Source organism: Pristiophorus japonicus, chromosome 18 (assembly GCF_044704955.1).
Source record: "Pristiophorus japonicus isolate sPriJap1 chromosome 18, sPriJap1.hap1, whole genome shotgun sequence".
NCBI classification, from domain to species: Eukaryota; Metazoa; Chordata; class Chondrichthyes; family Pristiophoridae; genus Pristiophorus; species Pristiophorus japonicus.
The window spans coordinates 71,881,848-71,902,005 of NC_091994.1; the positions used below are offsets into that span (position 1 = coordinate 71,881,848).

General features: G+C 40.6%; 1 protein-coding gene across 20 annotated transcripts in view; it reads left to right on the forward strand.

Moving 5' to 3' along the window:
* LOC139228773 (eukaryotic translation initiation factor 4 gamma 3-like) overlaps positions 1–20,158 on the forward strand; it is a 335,585-nt gene that overhangs the window by 13,370 nt on the left and 302,057 nt on the right. For 13 of the 20 annotated variants that reach the window (XM_070860116.1, XM_070860119.1, XM_070860123.1 and 10 more), the window contains exon 1: positions 18,628–18,911. The exons of 2 other annotated variants lie outside the window; for them this stretch is intronic. In XM_070860116.1, coding sequence (XP_070716217.1) covers positions 18,729–18,911 — 183 coding nt within the window. In that variant the 5' untranslated portion in view covers positions 18,628–18,728. Of the gene's footprint in view, positions 1–18,627; positions 18,912–20,158 lie in introns of those variants that run through there. 5 more of the 20 variants (XM_070860122.1, XM_070860138.1, XM_070860130.1 and 2 more) reach the window with 1 other exon arrangement.

Sequence of the window (20,158 nt, forward strand, 5' to 3'; positions counted from 1 at the left end):
CATGTTTTAAATGGAAGCTATTATGGTCTTTGAGATTTCTTCTGTCCTTTATCTTGGTTTGAGGACCGGAGGGGAGTATGCGCACACATGGTTTCTGAGTTTGACAATGAAAGTCCCATGGAAGTGGGCGTTTGTTCAAATTTGTTGGCCAGAAACCCCAGGCTTGTAAACTATAAGCAAGATTGCATTTGTGAGAGGGTTGTATAATGGTCGCTTCTGTCAATCTGTTTGTAATTCCTATTGAGAGTCAAAAGCTGTCAGTTTATGCTGTATCTCCCTGGAAGCTTTAACTGATTAACAATTTATGTAATTGACTGCTGAAAAAAGGTGTGGGGTTTCTTCAAGAAACATGCTTAATTAAGATAAAACTCCTTTGAACTAAGGTGTGAGAATCTGTCTGGACTGAGTATAATTATTGCAGTCTTTCACCATGTCTGTCTTTTACTCAGTTTAATAATTTCTAGGTGAGTACAGATGTATGCACTTGTTTGAAAACCCCATCAAAAGTCTTAATTTAAAGGACTCTGAGAATTCAAATGTTTTTTGATTTCGGAAAACAATTTATAATAGAGAAACTCAAGTATTGTGTGGCTATTTTATCTGCTGATTTAATTTGCTTCTGTGTATATTTCTGTATCATAAACTGAATTTAATAGTTTTAGCCTGAACAATGTGGTTTAATAACATAGCAATTTTCTGCTTATCATAGAAATCAGGGGAGTGAACGATGGGAAACCTATACTATTTCCAGTTTGTATTGCAGAGGTAGTGGTGGATTGCTAATCTGGAGACATATTCTTAATTGGTACTCAACATTGTTTTGTTTTAGAGGAGGCTGTTTTTTTTTTGCAGTGAGCACAAGGCTGTTGGGAGAATCCCGAATTGTAATGCATGTGTAATTGTACCTCCTTGCGTACTTTGTGTTTGTAATGATGAACTACCAACCAGCAGTAAAGCTGACGACATGTCAGATCGGAATGAGATTGGAATAATCAAGGTGATTATTTAGACTGGAATTTATTCAGAACCATATGTGCTTGAATTCCTTAGTATGTACTGCTGAGTATGTGTCCCTGGTGTATAGTGAGACATTCTTCCTACTTGTGCACTGGCCATATTAAATTTGATTGTTGTATTCATAAAGTCTGAATTAATCAAAATGTGGAGTTCTGGCAAAGAATCATGTGTTGTAATATTGCTGTGTATTACCAGCACACTTTTTTCCCCCAGACTTCCAGTATTTGTGAATTTTCTTTTTATCTCTACAGGTTGAGCATCCGGAATTCCGAAATTTGGAATGTTATGAAATCCGGACACCGGGCCGATCTGTGGTGGGGGTCATCCAGAATCTGAAAATTATTCTGGAATCCGGACCCGCCCACGCCCCTCCCCACCTCTGGCTAGGAGCGGCCTTGGGCTGACCTCTTACCCCGCCTCCGGCGCCCCCTCCCCTTCCCTACCTACCTACCTACTTAGCCCAGGCATTTCCAGACTCGGAACGTCAGAAAGACATTCCGAAGTCTTGATATATCTGAACCTGGGCTCAGGCGTTTCCAGATTCGGGATGTCAAAGCCGTTCTGAAATCCAGAAATACCCAGAATCTGGAGCAGCTTCTGTCCCGAGGTTTCTGAATTTTCAGCACTGTGCCAGTTCCTACATTTGGTTTAACTATAAAGTGTACATTATGAAATGCTGGCATAGGAACAGTATTTTTGTGTCTGAAGTAATTGGGATATCCATGTGATGGCATGTTTTGACTGAAGTGATGTACTTGGCTTGGACCAGGCTTCAACGAAAATTAAGGAAATGGGCTTCTTTAAAATGTACTGAGTGTTTTCACTCAAACGCAAACAAAAGAAAGACTGACATTTATAATAGTACAAAAACCAAATACTGCAGATGCTAGAAATCTAAAATAAAAATTTATATAGCGTCTTTCATGACCACCGGACCTCCTAAAGCGCTTTTGCAGCCAAAGAAGTACTTTTTGAAATGTAGAGACTGTTGTAATGTAGGAAACGCAACAGCAAGCTCCCACAAACAGCAATGTGATGTGACCAGATAATTTGTTTTAGTGGCGTTGATTGTGTCATCATCATAAGCAGTCCCTTGAAATCGAGGAAGACTTGCTTCCACTACAAAAATGAGTTCTTAGGTGACTGAACAGTCCAATATTGTAATTAGTCTCTGTCACAGGGGGGCCGACAGTCGTTGAAGGAAAGGGTGAGTGGAACTGGTTTGCTGCATGCTCCTTCCGCTGCCTGCGCTTGATTTCTGCATGCTCTTGGCAATGAGACTTTAGGTGCTCAGCGCCCTCCCGGATGCATTTCCTCCACTTAGGGCGGTTTTTGGCCAGGGATTCCCAGGTGTTGGTGTGGATGTTGCATTTTATCAAGAAGGTTTTGAGGGTGTCCTTGAAACGTTTCCTCTGCCCACCTTGGGCTCGCTTGCCGTGTAGGAGTTCTGAGTAGAGCGCTTGCTTTGGAAGTCTTTGTTCGCAAGCCCGAGCTGGTCGAGTGTGATCAGTACCTCGATGCTGGGGATGTTGGCCTGATCGAGGACGTTAATGTTGGTGTGTCTGTCCTCCAAGGGATTTGCAGGATCTGGCGGAGACATCGTTGGTGGTATTTCTCCAGCGACTTGAGGTATCTACTGTATATGGTCCACATCTCTGAGCCATACAGGAGGGCGGTTATCACAACAGCCCTGTAGACCATGAGCTTGGTGGCAGATTTGAGGTCCTGATCTTCGAATGCACTTTTCCTCAGGCGGCCGAAGGCTGCGCTGACGCACTGGAGGTGGTGTTCAATCTTGTCGTCGATGTCTGCCCTTGTTGATAATAGGCTCCTGAGGTATGGAAAGTGGTTCATGTTGTCCAGGGCCGCACCGTGGATCTTGATGACGAGGGGATAGTGCTGTGTGGCAGGGACAGGCTGGTGGAGGACCTTTGTCTTACGGATTTTTAGTGTAAGGCCCATGCTTTCATACGCCTCAGTGAAGGTGTTGACTGTTGATTGTGTAGTGGTAGTCTTTGACTTATCTAAAAAATTTAATTGTATTGGTTGTGCGTTTAGTGTTGTGATAATCGCCAGTGACTTTAGTGCAATATTCAATTGGACAGGAGCCTGGTATTTAGTTTGTGGTCACAGCTGCTGTAGGCAATTTTAAAATATATATACTTTTATTGATGGGTTTTAATTTTATTTGTGGAAACGAGGACCTGGGGGAAATCAGCCATAGTGTGTAAATGATCAGTTATTCAAGGGGGAAGCTCTGACAATTTTGTAACATTTGATTTTACAGCTAGATTTGGAGGTGCTGCCAGATTATCATAAATTCATTTTGATATGTTTGAAAAGGATTCCAATTTTTCTCCGGTTACTTAATACTTTCATCATTTTAATGTTTAAACTTTGATTTGTAGCAAAAATAAAGATTCATTTAAAATACTCCTAAATCTGTATCATCTGTTGGGATAGATTTCGAGTGACCTCTCGAAACAAGTTGAAGCTCGGCAAGCCTCTGTCCCACCTTTACTATGCACTGCTACTACTTGCAACCTAGTATAGAATATTGTTCAACACCAGTCTGGTTTCTTTAATGATTAGAAGCGTGTGCCGAATTGGGATGGTAGCTGTCAAAGTGTGAGTCTGCTAGTAATGGTGAGATGAGTTTCAGTGGGGAAAATATATATATTTTTTTTTAAAAAGTGTTATTTGTACGATCGTTCTAAGTGGTCAACTATTGAGACTCTATCCCCACTTGTGCACAGGCCATGTTGAACCTGATCATTGAATTCATCACGCTGATTTCTAGTTACGGTTCTCCACCTGAAACCAACCTCTGTCTCCTCACTTGCTGACAGACCTGCCACGTAGCTGATGCATGTATTTTACATAAGCTCAGCATTCTTGAGAAGGTGGTGCAATGCAGGGTGCTGAGGAGTGGTCAGACATGAGTTAACATCACTCCTGGTCTCAGCAGTGGGAGGCTTCGAGGTAGAGGTCCAGAACTTCCCTACAAGAGAAAGTGAAAATTGGGATTGTCATTACTAGATTATTCTTGCAGCTTGTTGCAGGGGTATTGGATGCTGGGAACAGTTTGCTTCTTTGCCTGGCTTTGGCCACAGTGGATGTCCCAGAAAAAAAATTGTGAAAGGAGAGCGCAGGAGTAGTACCTTCACACAAAAAAAACTCTGCTGGAGGTGAAGAGTTTTACTCCAAATTAAAATTCCCAAGATTGACTGACAATGGTATTTGGGATTTCCTTTTTGGCAATCACAGATGGTCCTTTTGGACGAAGAAAGCGCAAATTTGATGTGTCTCTGTATTCGTTTTATGCACCACTTGCTAGCTTAATTGCAGCATGGCAGTGATGGTGGTTGGACTGTCTCGTCCTTTCAACTGATGAGTGCTGTGTTTATGGGGGTGGGAAAGGCTGCCTATTCACGTGGGAGAAAATTATTTAAATTGCAGAAATACATGTGTGGTAGCATAGGTCATTAGTTTGAGTTCTGGTAGTAGGAGTGTGAAATGTACTCAACGTCACACTGAAATACTTTTAAGAATCCTGCTTTTGTACTGTACATTGTAATAGTTCTACTGTTCAGATTTAATGAGTTTTGTACTTTGGAAAAGCTGTTTCCATATTTCCTAATACTGCTTAAGAGTCCGATTGAAGTTTTGTCCATTTTACTTAATACTGTAGAGATTAAGAGTCAGAAGTGACGGATAAGGAATATTTCCTTCCATTTTTCCAGCAGGAATGAAATAGAAAACAAACAAAACACCAAGTGTGCCAATAACTTATCCTAATCTGTGACATAATTTCAAAAATGTGTGCAGCAGTTCTACGAAACAAGTTCTTATTCAATTTGTTTTCTGTTCTTTTAATTCCCAGATTCTTCCTTTTTTTTTAAAAAAGAGGGACATTTTGGGCTAGAAAACTTTTTCTGCCAAATAGTGATACAATACTGCAAACGTTTCCTGTCCTTTGTCAGATTCTCATTCAAAAGCACCACATTTTTGATCACCAGCTTGCCCTAGATTTAGCTTGACCCCAGTAATGCAAATCTGTCCAGACCGTTTTTAGAATCTATAAAAATGTCATTTACTATATCAGCTGGCAGATTATTGTACAAATTGACAGTTCTTCCTCAGAAGGGACCCTTCTCCATTCTGGTCCAGTCTGTGTTTTAATTTCGAGAGTATGACCCGTTGTACATCTGCCTTCCACTTGAATGCAGTTTGAAAAGTAATTCATTGTTAAACACAACTGACTCAGTGCCTGGATCTCTGCAGATTTCTTTAAAATGTTGTTTTTCTACTTCTTGAAGTCTTCCTCCCAAATTGCCATCACACTTTCAACTTGATTTTCTCCACTGCTTTTAGATTTATCTGCAGCTTGTATAATTGCCTGGGTAAAAAGGGACCTAAAAAATCTGACAAATGTAGGAAAAGGACTGTCGAGAAGTCAGGGACAAGAAAAGGCTATGGGATCTACAAAACTCATATCTCTTATCTTAACTCTTCCGAAGAAATGGAGATGAGGAAGTGGTCAGAGATGGCCTTATTGCAGGTAGTAAGGTCACTTTAGGTGCCTTGAGAGTTTGTGAAGGGTGGAGTTGAGTGAGGAAAGAAAAATTTGAGGAGGGGAACTTGGTATAGGCTGAAATCACTGACCGTGAAGTGTCAGTTGGTGCAGACACTGGCAGGAAGGCAGGAGATTGATGGAACGTTGCCATGGGACAAAGACTGAAAGATAGAGGCTTGAGGGACGCAACAGGTTTGGGTGTTTAAAGTAACAAAAGGTTAGGCTTCTGTGAGGTCCAAGATGCCATTGGGTTAATTGATACTGTCGATGGTGACTGTCTTGCTCAAAAGGCAAGGGTTTTGTTTGCAAGTAAGTGCATATTCTGGTGTATGGTAAGGAGCAGTGCAGTGGATGATGGAACTGCCAACAGGATTAAGGATTAAAGCATTACACCTCAATGACGTTTGTAGACTTGGTACTGCAGTTTATCCTAGTATTCTATTAACTTTACAGTTGCTTTGCCACATTGGGCATTGAATGTAACCTGTCTACACCACCAATATTAAAAAGACTAGTGATGAGGTAAATCATGAAATCACAATTAGATAATGCAAATGTAGATGTTATCATTAATGTTGGGCAATCAAAAAAACAGCCCTGCAGGACCTGGGTCAGGTGCAGCTCCAAGACTAATCCGATTATGCTTCCGCAAGGTATTGGGTATGGAAGGGCTGGGTGAGGTGCGAATTTATTCAGATTTGGGCATGTTCGAGATGCCCTATTGTGTCTTTTGTACTGGCTAGTTTGATATTTCTGCACTCAGGCCTTAATGTGTGATACGTACAATATAAAAAGTGGTTGGCCAATTCTTCAGTTCACTCAGATTATCCACATTTCCAGACCACTGCGGCTAACTGAACTTCCATTAGTGTCAATGGGTCAAATTGCATCGAAGCTTATTAAAAGACTCTGTTTAAAGGCCTAAGAATCTCAACGATTTAACCTATTGGAATGCGTTTCTTCTAATAAATAATTTGTAGATTAGCCTGAAGGAATGACCTGTTAGTGTACTAGGGAATCGGGAGTGCATGGTGGGCAATTCGTACTGTATTATATTACGATAAAAGGTAGATAGTTTTGTCATTTAATTACTCCTGCCTTCCACTCTATCACAGACCTACCCTTTTGTTCATTCCTCCCATTTCCCTGCCTCTGTACTTGCTTAAAACCGGTTACATCTGTGACATTTTCCAGTTCTGACAAAAGGTCACCAACCCGAAACATTAACTCTGTTTCTCTCACCACAGATGATGGCCTGACCTGCTGAGTATTTCCAGCATTTTTAGTTTATATTTTAGATTTCCAGCATCCACAGTATTTTGCCGTTGTAATGTAGATAGTTAGCCCTGCAGCGTGCTATATTCTGTACATACCGTGCATAAAGTTACGTTTTGGTTCATAAGGGATGTTAGCTTTTGCGATGCGCATAAAAGTGTTAGGAGATGGCCCTAAAATGGAAACCGAGATTGCAATGGAGAGAAAGGAGATGGAGGCTAGGAGTGAGAAGGATTGCCTGTCAGATTAGCTTTTTTATGTTCTGTGCTCGAAGTACTAGAAGAGCCTCCTCAGATACAAGAGCAGTGTTCCAGTCTTGGATGGACTTGGGCATTTTAAGAGTTGAGAAAGTATTTGATATTAAAAAAGAAACCTATCTTAATGGCATCTTTAACATTGGGGAGGTTCCATTTAAAGTCTGAGGAGATGGTGAGACCAAGAATATGAATAGATGAAAGACATAGAGCAGAGCCATCAACATGGGTAGTAGTTGGGGCTGGAATAGAGATGAAAAACTGTGGTTTTGTAAGATTGAACGATACTAGATTTCTATTGACTCATTTAATGGCATAGAGAAGGTTGCGACTTACTGACTGAGCATTGCCCTGGAAGAGCAATGGATGCTATTTGCATTAAGGGTGTGTGATCTGAAGGAAGTTGATGTATATGGAGTGTAGTGAACAATAGAAGCCCAGGTAGGGATGGATGATGTCCAAGGTGATGTGTGCAGTAGCAGATTTGCAGAGATGAATTGGCTGAAAAATGGAAGGGCTGTGCCAAAAACGATACTGCAGTACTGTCATCAGAATTTTGGAAATGTGTAATTGTGGGCATGTAAAATGTTAATTCCATGTTAACTTTCAATATCCAAAGCAATGCATTTATAGATGTTGTCCACAGTTGGAGTATTGTGAGCAGTTTTTGGGCTCAACTCTTTAAGAAGAATGTTGAAGCAATTGATTTACTAGGATGCTGCCTTGTATGAGGAAATACAAATATGAAGAATGATTTGGAAAAAGTGGGACTGTTCTCGTTAGAACAGAGAGGAACACAAGATGATTTGTTAAGAGATGTTTAAAATTATGAAGGGATGGCACACTGTAAATAGAAACAGACTGTAGAGGGTTCTAAAACAAGGGGATATAGATTTAGGACAGAATGCAAGAGATTTAGGACAGAGTAAGAGATTTAAGAGAGAGTAAGAGAAACTGAGGGTTATGAGGCTGTGGGATGCACCACAGAGTTAATGATTAAAGGAGAGGCCATGTGAACATTTAAGAATGGGTTAGATAGGTGGTTGAAGGAAAGGGGGATAAAGGGTATGGGATCAGGATGGGCACATGAGATTAGGATAGTACATGTATGTGGGATAAACACCAACATTGGTTGGGCTGAACAACTTGTTTCTGTGTTGTAATTTTGATGTAATTCTATGAATTTGGGTATTTGGAGAGCATTTTGAGCTATATAATACTTTGGTAAAGTGCTAGTGATTATGAATCTGTTAGCATTTGTAGGAGAAATTTGAGATGACATTAAGGGTATTACACAAGAAGTATATTGCACAATTTTTATTACCTTTTTAAATGTGCTTTTTCTTTTCCTTTCCAATAGTATACTGATAACTAATATGGGAACTAAGCCTAGTGACAACCCTGGTCATCAGTTCGGCTACAATATTTAAGGTGATGGATAATTGGATAACAATACTTTCTGTAACTTTAGAAAGTATGGATGTAATGGAAATAGTGGAAGGATAAGAGAGATCACCTTTCCTAGTCATAGTCTGAACTTGAGCAAATTTCCAGCAAGAAGGTGGACTGGATATAATAGTGCAGGACAGGGGTAAGTTCTGAGCGATGCATCTTGAGCATGATAGGAGGAATACTTTCCATATCAATGTGGAGGATCCAACAGATGAGGGAAGTTTGGTATCAATTATGGTGCTAGAACAGAATGAAACAGTATCAGGAGGTTGTTGCCAAGATCATGGTGATTCGACAAGTGAGGGAGAAAGGTCGGCTTCTTCTGTAGGAGAGCTAGTAACTGAACTGTCAGCACAAAAAAAATAAAGTTCACATTAGTTTGGAGTGCTTTGGCAGGAGTCCAAAAGGAATAACTGCTGCAGGGACAGGAAGGCCATAGTTCGTTTGAATAGTTTAAGTTTAGCAGCTCAACAGTCCACCTACAGAAGTTACAAGAAGTAGGTTTGAGATGTTTTATGTGGATTAAGATGCTCGGTGCAATGGGCAGTTTTTACAAGATAGTGGAATGGCAGATATGAGGTACAGTGCCAGATCTAATGGTCGAGGAAGAGTGAAATATCAAACCTTTCATAGATTTCTGAAGAATAATAGCAGTCGCTTCACTAACAGAAAGAAGGATCAGAATGTAAAAAGCAGAGGTTGGACTTGAGGAACGGAACAGCAAAATGTTTTTGAAGACCATCTCACTTGATTTATAGTGCCAAACAAGCTGGTTCTTGTTTATGGAATGTAAACCATCATTTATGCTGTATCATTTAACTTTGAAATACTTTACAAGTTTCACCAAACTTAATACATTTCTTTAGCTTTTGGATTCTTAATGAAATTGCCCGGTTCAGTGGCAAAGGTACTGGAAATGATGATGAAAAGAAGCTAGCGTTGTTTTCCTTCGAGCAGAGAAGGTTAAGGGGAGATTTAAGAGGAGTTCAAAATCACGAAGGATCTTGATAGCGTAAATAAGGAGAGACTGTTTCCAGTGGCAGTAGAGTCGGTAACCAGAGGGCACTGATGTCAGGTAATTGGCAAAATAACCAGAGACGAGATGAGGAAAAATAGTTCTACGCAGTGAGTTATGATGTGGAATGCAGTGCCTGAAAGGGTGGTGGAAGCAGATTCAACTTTCAAAAGGGAATTGGATGAATACTTGAAGGGGAAAACTTTACAGGGCTCTGGGAAAAGGGCAGTGGAGTGGGACTAATTAGATAGCTCTTTTCATGGGCCAAATGGCCTCCTCCTGCCCTGCATCATTTTATGATCTTGTATATATTTAAATTATAAGAACACTTTAAATTCTTTACATAGAAGTATTAGCAGATTTTCACCTTCACCGGACTGGATTTTAAGATTGCTACTAATTGAACATTTTGAGGCATGATTTCTCTCAATATCTGAAGTAGCACTTGCATATATGCCCCACAAAGGTTTTTTGCTGTATGCCCTGGGTGGAATGGTACCTTCGTGGAATCCTTGGATTGCCTTTTAAAAGGGAAATATATCAATCCATGCAAGTAAAAATCCTGATTTACAGCTTAAAGTTTAAATACTTCATTAACATTTTCATCAGACCTTCACTCTTCTGGTTTGTTCTTTTTGTTCCTGCTACAAAAGCTGACTTTCATTGGTCTGCAGTGTTTCCAGATGAGGGAGGCGCTGGGCTGGCAAGGTGGTGGTAGAAAACATAAGACATTTTATCTAAAGTATATCATAACCAGAATGAGATTTTACTTATAATGGCAAGAAATGCTCTGCCAGTCCTTATCGAAGCATAACCTTTGAGTACGCAATGTGCTTTTGCAACTTCCAAAGTACAGTGTATGCTTGTTTTCTGTTATGCAACCAGCTGTCAGTTAATTTTGCCTGACAGCGCTTGAGTCTTAACATTGAAAATATTATAAACTAATTGGAAAACTGGGGTACCATGCTGTGGCGATTGTCATTGTTACATTCAAGGAGCTACTAGGGTTAGTTAATGCCTCTGTTAAATCATAATTTTTAGGTATGCTGACAGCTCGTCTTCATAGCAGGTTTCTTGTTCTGATATCAAGTATCATAAATTAGAGCTGGGAAAATGGATGGCACTATTGAACATATTACTTCACAGCGACATTACTGTAGTCCTGGAATGGTCACTCTCATAATGAAGGGTTTCCAGAGTATTTGGGTATTTTGTCAGACTGTCACTGCTAGTGTTGGCTGGAGAGTCCTGTGTTTTGGCAGGGCTTCAAAAATCTAACGTTTCTCTTGAGTTTTCTGGGAATTTGCTGAGGGTGGGGGAGGAGAAAGAAACCCTATGAGCTATTTCATTGTAAGTCATTTGGGAGATGCTACAGAGAATTTTTAGTGTGATGTAACCATTCGAACAGGATTCTTGTCTTAAGTTTTCAGGGTGGTCTTTGAGAGTCAAGTTTGCTTTCCTGAAAGTAACATGCCAAAAGTAATTATCCTTAAATGTTTATGCTTCAGCATAATTTTTGGTTCAGTATCCAAAACCGAGGTCAACTCTGCATTTTAATGATTGGAAGTCCAGTACTGGAATGTATGTCGGACTTGGTAATCGAGATCTGTGTAGAATTATTTTCTTTGAGTAAAATGTCTCTGCTTGCATTTTTAGAACATGTAAATTGTAAACTAAATTTTACATGCAAATCTCATAAAATTCATTGCTACCATCTCGCATAGATTGAAGGGAATGGCATGGATGTGGGAACCATTAAAAAAGGACAGCAGGAAATATCCAATAAAAGTACTTGTGGTGCGGGATGTGTTCCAGAAGTAACGAATAAATATTAATCTAGTTCACAAAAGGAGCTCCTGCAGTTACCAGCCGTGGCTCAGTGGGTAGCACACTCGCCTCGGAGACAAGTTGTGGGTTCAAAGCCCACTCCAGAGACTGGAGCACAACATTTAGGCTGACACTCCAGTACAGTACTGAGAGTGTGCTGTACTGAGAGTGCTGCACGGTCGGAGGTGCCGTCTTTTGGGCGAGAGGTTAAAAAGAAGCCCCATCTTCCCTCGGGTAGATGTAAAAGATCCCATGGCAGTATTTTGAAAAAGAGCTGGGGAGTTGTCCCTGGTGTCTTGGCCAATATTTATCCTTCCACCAACACCACTTTTTAAAAAAAAAACTTTATCTGGCCATTATCACGTTGCTGTTTGTGTGACCTTTGCAAATTGGCTGCTGTGTTTCCTACATTCCAACAGCGACTATACTTCAAAATTACTTAATTGGCTGTAACGCGCTTGGGATATCGTGAATGTCACTATATAACTGCAAGTCTTTCTGTAATGGAAAGTGATTTACATGATTATTGTATTATGCTGCATGTAGTGCAATGTGTGAACTTGATGCTGAAACATATTTTGGGCTCTATTTGCTTATCTGGAGCACTATTGAAAGCAATTTTGTAATTTGCATGTGTGACTTGTGTATGAAAACTTGAGTGCATTTGCAGTATGATATCTATAGTTATAGTTGAATGCAATCTGAATGGACGAGGTAGTCTCACAAATTTGCTTCTGCGTCTCTTCAGGCCTCGACACCCGATTTATACTCCTCAGATTTAGTGTTGCTATGAAGCCAAAACTGCTTTGCAACAACACTAAACTTATTATGTGAATGCACTATCAATGTTAGGAGCTATTAACAGAGGAAATACAAATGTTTTTACAAAAAAAACTATAGATTAATGATTTAGACGAAGGAATTGAATGTAATATCTCCAAGTTTGCAGATGAGACTAAGCTGGGTGGCAGTGCGAGCTGTGAGGAGGATGCTAGGAGGCATACATGGGGACTTGGACAGGTTAGGTGAATGGGCAAATGCATGGCAAATGCAGTATAATGTGGATAAGTGTGAGATTATCCACTTTGGTGGCAAAAACAGGAAGGCAGATTATTATCTGAATGGTGACAGATTAGTAAAAGGGGAGGTGCAACGAGACCTGGGTGTCATGGTACATCAGTCATTGAAAGTTGGCATGCAGATACAGCAGACAGTAAAGAAAGCAAATGGCATGCTGGCCTTCATAGCGAGGGGATTTGAGTATCGGAGCAGGGAGGTCTTACTGCAGTTGTACAGAGCCTTGGTGAGACCATACCTTGAGTATTAGGGGGATCAAGGGGTATGGTGAGAAAGCAGGAATGGGGTACTGAAGTTGCATGTTCAGCCATGAACTCATTGAATGACCGAATGGACTACTCCTGCACCTATTTTCTATGTTTCTATGTATTGTGTGCAGTTTTGGTCTCCTAATCTGAGGAAGGGCATTCTTGCTATTGAGGGAGTGCAGTGAAGGTTCACCAGACTGACCCGGGATGGCAGGACTGACATATAAAGAAAGACTGGATCGACTAGGCTTATATTCACTGGAATTTAGAAGAATGAGAGGGGATCTCATAGAAACATATAAAATTCTGATGGGATTGGACAGGTTAGATGCAGGAAGAATGTTCCTGATGTTGGGGAAGTCCAGAACCAGAGGTCACAGTCTAAGGATAAGGGGTAAGCCATTTAGGACCAAGATGAGGAGAAACTTCTTCACTCAGACAATTGTGAACCTGTGGAATTCTCTACCACAAAGTTGTTGAGGCCAGTTTGTTAAATATATTCAAAAGGGAGTTAGATGTGGCCCTTACGGCTAAAGGGATCAAGGGGTATGGAGAAAAAGCAGGAATGGGGTACTGAAATTGCATGATCAGCCATGATCATGTTGAATGGTAGTGCAGACTCAAAGGGCCAAATGGCTTACTCCTGCACCTACTTTCTATGTTTCTGTGTTTCTAATTGGCAGAGTGGGAGTTTACAGATTCCTGGTGTCTCCAATGTAGTTTGATCTGCAAATGGATAGAAAGATGGGAACAAAATTGTCAGTTCAAAACAAATGTTCAGAAATGTGTTTATCAGATCAACTGTATCTGAGGGATTTCAACATAAGTTTTATGTCATTAAAACTTCAAAGCGTTAATATTTCCCCCCAATTTCTTTGCTCTTACCCTTCATGTCGTGAAGCCAGTTACACATGCTGGGGCACAGTGCTGCTGGTACTGAACCGGCCACTGAATATCCCAGTTGACTTCACCTGTGAGCTTGGAACAGAGTGTCATTCAGTTTTGGAGGGACTTTGCAGCTGATCCCATCTGTTTATGCATGTACCATCAGCACAGGTTATCGGATGGAAATGAGGAGCTGGAGATTTGCCAGTTGTACTTTTATTCTCCTGTCTCCTTTCCCCCCCACCCCCCATTTAAAAAAAAAAATCTGAGACACTGAACCCTAGCTGCAGTTGGATTATTTACCATGGATCTGTGTTTTAGCGCAATACCTTTACCCATGAAATCTGCTCTGCTACAGTACAGTTATGTGTAGCTCAGTGTAGATTAAAGCTCTCTTTGCTATATCTCCACAAAGTACCTGGGCCCTAACTGAAGTCATCATAGGCGGTTCCTTGAACGAGGATGACTTGCTTCCACAAGAGTTCACAGATGTTTCAATGAAGGACACGATGTTCCAGTCCTGAACTCCAATTGAGAGAGTGGAAGATGCCTGTGCATGGATTTTTTAACGTTGCACATCAGCCACCACATGGGCTCGACAGAGCTAGGCCTTTATCCAGTGGCAAGGGTTGAACCAGGACAACTGGAGACCTGCACTGCTGCATGGATCTAGTGTGTGCACACATCATTTGCCGCACTTTAGCTCACGATGTTCCAGGGCCTGGCGCTCCAGCTCTACAGCTCCGACCTGTGGTGGTGGTGGTGGTCTCACACAGGTCGGGGCAGCCCACGATGTTCCAGGGCCTGGCGCTAACTGAAGTACAGTCCATACTGGTTAACTGAAGTACAGTCCATACTGGCTAACTGAAGTACAGTCCATACTGGCTAACTGAAGTACAGTCCATACTGGACCATTAAGAACTAGCAACTTGGAGACTCCCCAAACTCATTTCACATGATCATTCTAGTCAGCAGACAAAAAACTATTTCATTCCATTAGTCTGAGCTGAATTTGAACCTAGGTCAAAGGGCAGTGTCTAATCCAGAATGCTTCCCACTTCTCACACCACCCCTCCCATACATTTTTGTAATTCATACATTTGGTGTCGCGTCCTTGGCTTTTACGATAAGTGAAGTGTTGCTGGAGTTGCAGTTTTCTGCCTTTAGATAGTATCGCAGGCTCATGTAACACTTAACATTTTAGTTCACTTGATATTACTGGTTGAACTTCCCTTATCCAGAACCACCCCTCGTCCAGAACCATTCCTGGCCACCGGGTGCTGCATGCACAGAACTCGGACATGAACAAATTGAAGTCCTTCCTTGCTGCCGACTCCCGCAATCACTGGCCTGATTCACCGCTGTCCCCCTCCCCCCCCAATGATCTCTCTGCTGCACTCCCAGCCCCAAGCCAGCCAGCCCCGCTATCCCCTTGCTCAGTACTTTTCCGGATAAGAGAGGTTCAACCTGTACTATTTGATTGTTACAGGATTTGTTTCTAGTTAATATGATTTTTCAAAAATTAATTCTGAGGAAATTCGTTTTGAAAATAAATACATTTTTAATACTAATGAGTTGGGCCAGTGAATAAATGACAGGACCTGAGACTGAGGAAGAAACAGGTTGATTCTGAACATAATTGCTTAAGCTTTAATCCTAGCAATTTGGCAAAGGTTTTTTTTCCTCCCAGTGCTGCTACTGACCAAGTTAGGATACTCTTGTTTGAATGTGGTGTGGGAGGCTTGACTCAATTGAAAGATCAGTTTCAAGATAACTTTGTAATTTCTGTATGCAGCTGTGTTGTAGAGGAATTCAACTGTCACGATATTTTATTCATCACATCGGTGACATCTTACCTTCCTGCTTGTCTGCTGATTAAACTGTGGATAGGTTTCCTAGCTAAAAATGGTTTTGGGTGGCATGCATTATCCTAGACTACTGCCTTGTGGAATACTATTGTAGATAAGAACTGAGTTTTAATTTAAATTAAATTAGCTGTTCCTTTGATCATTTTTTAGTGAGATTTGATATTGTTAAAAGGAGTACCAACTTTAAAACTACTTTTTTTGTATTTCTGTAGAATGGTTCCAAGTATTCAGACATGACTTCTTTTAACCATGAAATTTGAAAAGTTTATTATCTGAAGTGTATATATGTTGGTAGCAAAAAGCACAAGATTATGTTTAGTTTATGGAGACTGACCATCCTAAATCATGTAACTTTGATGAATCAATTTGGAGAACAATTTTACCAAATTTTTTGTTGCTAAGGAATGGAAGTCTTAATGGATTTTCATATTGTGATTTTTAGGTTACTCTTTTCAAGCTACTTTGTTTCCGGTTGATGCCACAGGTTAAGTGATTTATAAATCAACTTTTCAATGAGAGTTGCACGGTTTGCTTCCTTGGGCAATTGAAATGAGCAGGAATACCATGCTTGAGCACATACACTACCCCATTGGATATTCATCTTGTGCCCAGTTTAGTGTAGAGATGGCAGAACTATGTGGAGTTGGGCTTTCTAAGGGAAAGTATAGTTGTTGCACCTCCCTGCTCCTCCCGAAAGGTAGCACAGTAAAATAACATGAATCTATGACAATGTACAAGATAATTTTGTAATGTTGCTGGCCTGGTAACTGCAAAGTTAGAATAATTGGTTTTCAAGCAGGAGACCTATGTTTTAAACCCAGTTTAAATGGCCTCATTCTCTCCGAGGGAACATAATTGTAAGAGGGCTGGTGAAATATTTGGACATATGTGTTTATGGGGAAATATGTGTTTAACTTGGGACTTGTCTCCCAATTTTCATATGAACATAGTCTTAAATCGTCACTAAGTGAATATGGTGTAGAAATATATCAAAGCATGATCTTATTTTAATCTTGAGTCGAAACTCATTGCTGCTGGTAGGGATTTTGGGGATTTAATCCATTGTTAGGATGTTGTAAATGCAGACGTTTGTTCTCATCCTAATTAGTGTTCAAGGTTTAGTTGGCATTTTCTTTCAGTAATTTCTTTTAGCTAAATAATTTGCACGAGTTCTTAGAAACTAGGCAGGGGTGTCAGTCTACCGAAGCATTGCACTGATGTCTACTAAGTGTGTTTGTTTAATAATAACTTTTATTTATATAGTGCCTTTACCGTAGTAAAACGTCCCATGGCGCTTTCACAACAGTGTTACAGACAAACATAAATTTGATACCGAGCCACAGAGGAAATTAAGGCAGATGATCAAAAGCTAGAGGTAGGTCTTAAAGGAGGAAAGAGAGGCGGAAAGGTTTAGGGAGGGGGTTCCAGAGCTTAGGGCCCTGGCAGCTGGAGGCACGGCCACTGATGGTTGAGCAGTTATAATGTGGGATGTTCAAGAGGCCAAAATTTGAGGAGTGCAGACATCTCAAGGGATTGTGAGGCTGAAAAAGATTAGAGATAGGGAGGGGCATGGGCATGGAGTGATTTGTAAACAAGGATGGGAATTTTGAAATCGAGGTGTTGTCTAACTGGGAGCCAATGTAGATCAGAAAGCACAGGGGTGATGGGTGATCTTGATGGTGCGAGTTGCTGAGTTTTGGATGACCTCAAGTTTACGTAGTGTGGAATGTGGAAGGCCAGCCAGGAGTGAGTTGGAGTAGTCAAGTCTAGAGGTAACATAGGCATGGATGAGGATTTCAGCAGCAGAAGAGCTGAGGCAGGGGCAGAGGCGGGCAATGTTAGAGGTGGAAAAAAGCGGTTTTAGTTATGGATAAATTTAGTTTAGGATAAATTCACTACATCTGGGGCAGTTTTTGCCTCTTGGCTGAAGGAAGGAATATAAACTAGGATATAAAAGGTTGTAATTAAATTTGTGACAGAAATATTATAATATGAATGTGTAACATTCGATCATCCATGAACTGGCCTATTTAGAATTTATAAACTTCGAAACAAAATAAAATGCACTTGAAAATTTGAATTCGACAGGAAAATGGCCAGAAGTGCAATCGTACAAAAACCAATGCTGAGCCAAATGATTAGAAGGGGCTTGGTCAAAGATGTGGTTTTACAGAGGGTCTTAAAGGAGAAGATGGAGATGGAGTGGTTTAGGGATGGAATTCTGGAGCGCAGTGCTATGATGGCTGAAGGCACGGCTGCCAATGGTGAGCAGCAGGAACTGGAGGACTCGAGGCCAGAGTTGGAGGAGGGGTGCAGGGTTGGGGAAAATGACAGAGAAAGGGAGGTATGCAGTCATGCTGCGATTTAAATACTCAGTTGAGAATTTTAAAATGGAGGCGTTGGAGGACCATGAGCCAGCGTAGGTCAATGAGAACTGGGATGATGGGTCAGCAGTACTTACTGGATATGATATGGACAGGAGTTTTGGATGAGCTGAAGTTTATGGAGGGCGTGAATGGAATGCTAGCCAGGAGTGTCAAAATAGTTGAATCTGGTATTGACAAAAGATGGATGCGCGTTTCAGAAGCAGACTAGTGAAAATGTAAAACTTTTGTACTATTTTGTTTGCTGGAGGATCTACGTTGTCAGAATATCTGGGAGCTCAAGTGCTCTTGTAATTTTTCCAATGCAGTTTTAGGTTGAATGTAATTGGAATTTTGGGTAGTGGTTTCCTCATTTGTCTAGGAAAAACTGCAGTAATTTATATTTTCATAAAAAGTTTGAGGTCATCAATTGTTGAAGTGGAGTTGCCCAAACATAGCTGCTGCAACAAATTGGTTGTTGTAACTGGAATAATTAATCTGCATTTGTCAGTTGCCAGCCTGCAAGTCTGACCCGCTGTACAGATTGTCTCTTATTGTGCATGCATTTCTGTTACACTTAAATGTTTATGGCTTTGTTTTTGTATTGGGGACTGATTTTCAATGCTGGCTGGTGAGTATGTGTATGTACTTGAAAACTTTTGCACAGTTGTTTTCTGTAACTACTTAACCAGATGGCCAGATATCTGACTTTGGCAATAATCCAAGCAGATGACTGCTTTCAGTTGCACTATGGTCAGGTTACCTACCCCATTTGAGTGTAGTACGCATACAAAGTTGAACGTCCAACTTTCGTGAACATGGAGACTTGGTTTATAATTGTCGGGCAGTAAGACCAGCTTAGTAGAATCATATGATTGAAGCTGGAATGAACAGTGCTGTAACGAGCAGTCCTGGAACAGAAAGGGATCCCTTTGAACATTTGTTTTTCCTTAACACCCCATTTTACTACAGAATTGCCAGAGGACCTGTACAGCAGACACTTGAAGAACGCATCTACCCTCCTCAGGCAGCAGTAGCAACAGTCCAGTATACAGTGAGTATGCTCCTTTTAACAAGATTTTGAGTTTGTAAAAGAGTGTGTATTTCCTGTTGATCAGCTGTCCTAAAAACCTAATGGGAACTAAAGGTATATGAGAAAATTCTGAGGCCAAATAGTTTTTATTGCCTATTCCCCTGCTGTTGATTTTTATCTGTTTTCCCTGTCATGTTGCCAAGACCATGCTTGGTGTGTTGACGGCACAAATGTAAAACACATTTATAAAAAAAAACCAAAGGTGATGCAGTAAATCACATGACACCAATCTTGCTTTCTGCTAGAGTTTCAATCTTGTTTATGAATTAGAGTCCATTGAGTTATAATGGCTTCAATGTATTGTGTTTTTTTAATGTGAAATTCAAATTATCTGCATTTGGTTACAGATTATTGCAACAAGTACAGACATTTTATCAGCAATTATCTAATTTGATTGTTTATTGAGAAAAGGTAGCATTGGTAAAACTGAAATGAGAAATGATGGAATGGGTATACTATGTAGACAGTCACTGTTATAAGGCACTGAACACGATGACTTGTTTCTTTATTGGCTTTTTGTGACATCAGTTACAATTGTGAAATAAGACTCTTTAGCACTTGGTGTTTTTGTGTAGTGTTCCCCACCTAGCCCAAAGCTGATGCTAGCCGACAAACAAAAAGGCAATTGTAGCGTATGTCGCAATTTTTGATCTAGCAAATCTTGGCATGCTCTGTTGTGTACAATATCTGTCCTGAGGATATTGAGTAGTATTCCTGGATCCCAAGTAGAATATTATCATGCCATACCCTCCTTCACTTTCTCCTTTAATCTCTCTTGTTCCTCATTATTTTCAAAAGTTCGCAAGTTAAAGGGTTGATCACTTCATAGAATCATACAGCACAGAAAGAGGCTATTCAGCACATTGTACCTGTGCCTGCTCTTTGGTAGAGTTATCAAATTAATCCCACTTCCATGCTCTTTTCCCATAGTCCTGTAAATCTTTTTTTCTTTAGTATTAATCCATTGAATCTGCTTCCACCACCCATTCAGGCAGTGAATTCCAGTTCACAACAACTCACTGTCTTTATTAAAAAAAATGCTTCATGTCGCCTTTGGTTCGTTTGCCAATCACCTTAAATCTGTGCCTTCTGGTTAATGAGCCTTCTGCACTGGAAAGAGCTTCACCTTATTTACTCTACCAAAACCCCTCATGATTTTGAACACCTTGATCAAATCTCCTCTTAACCTTCTTTGCTCTAAGGACAAC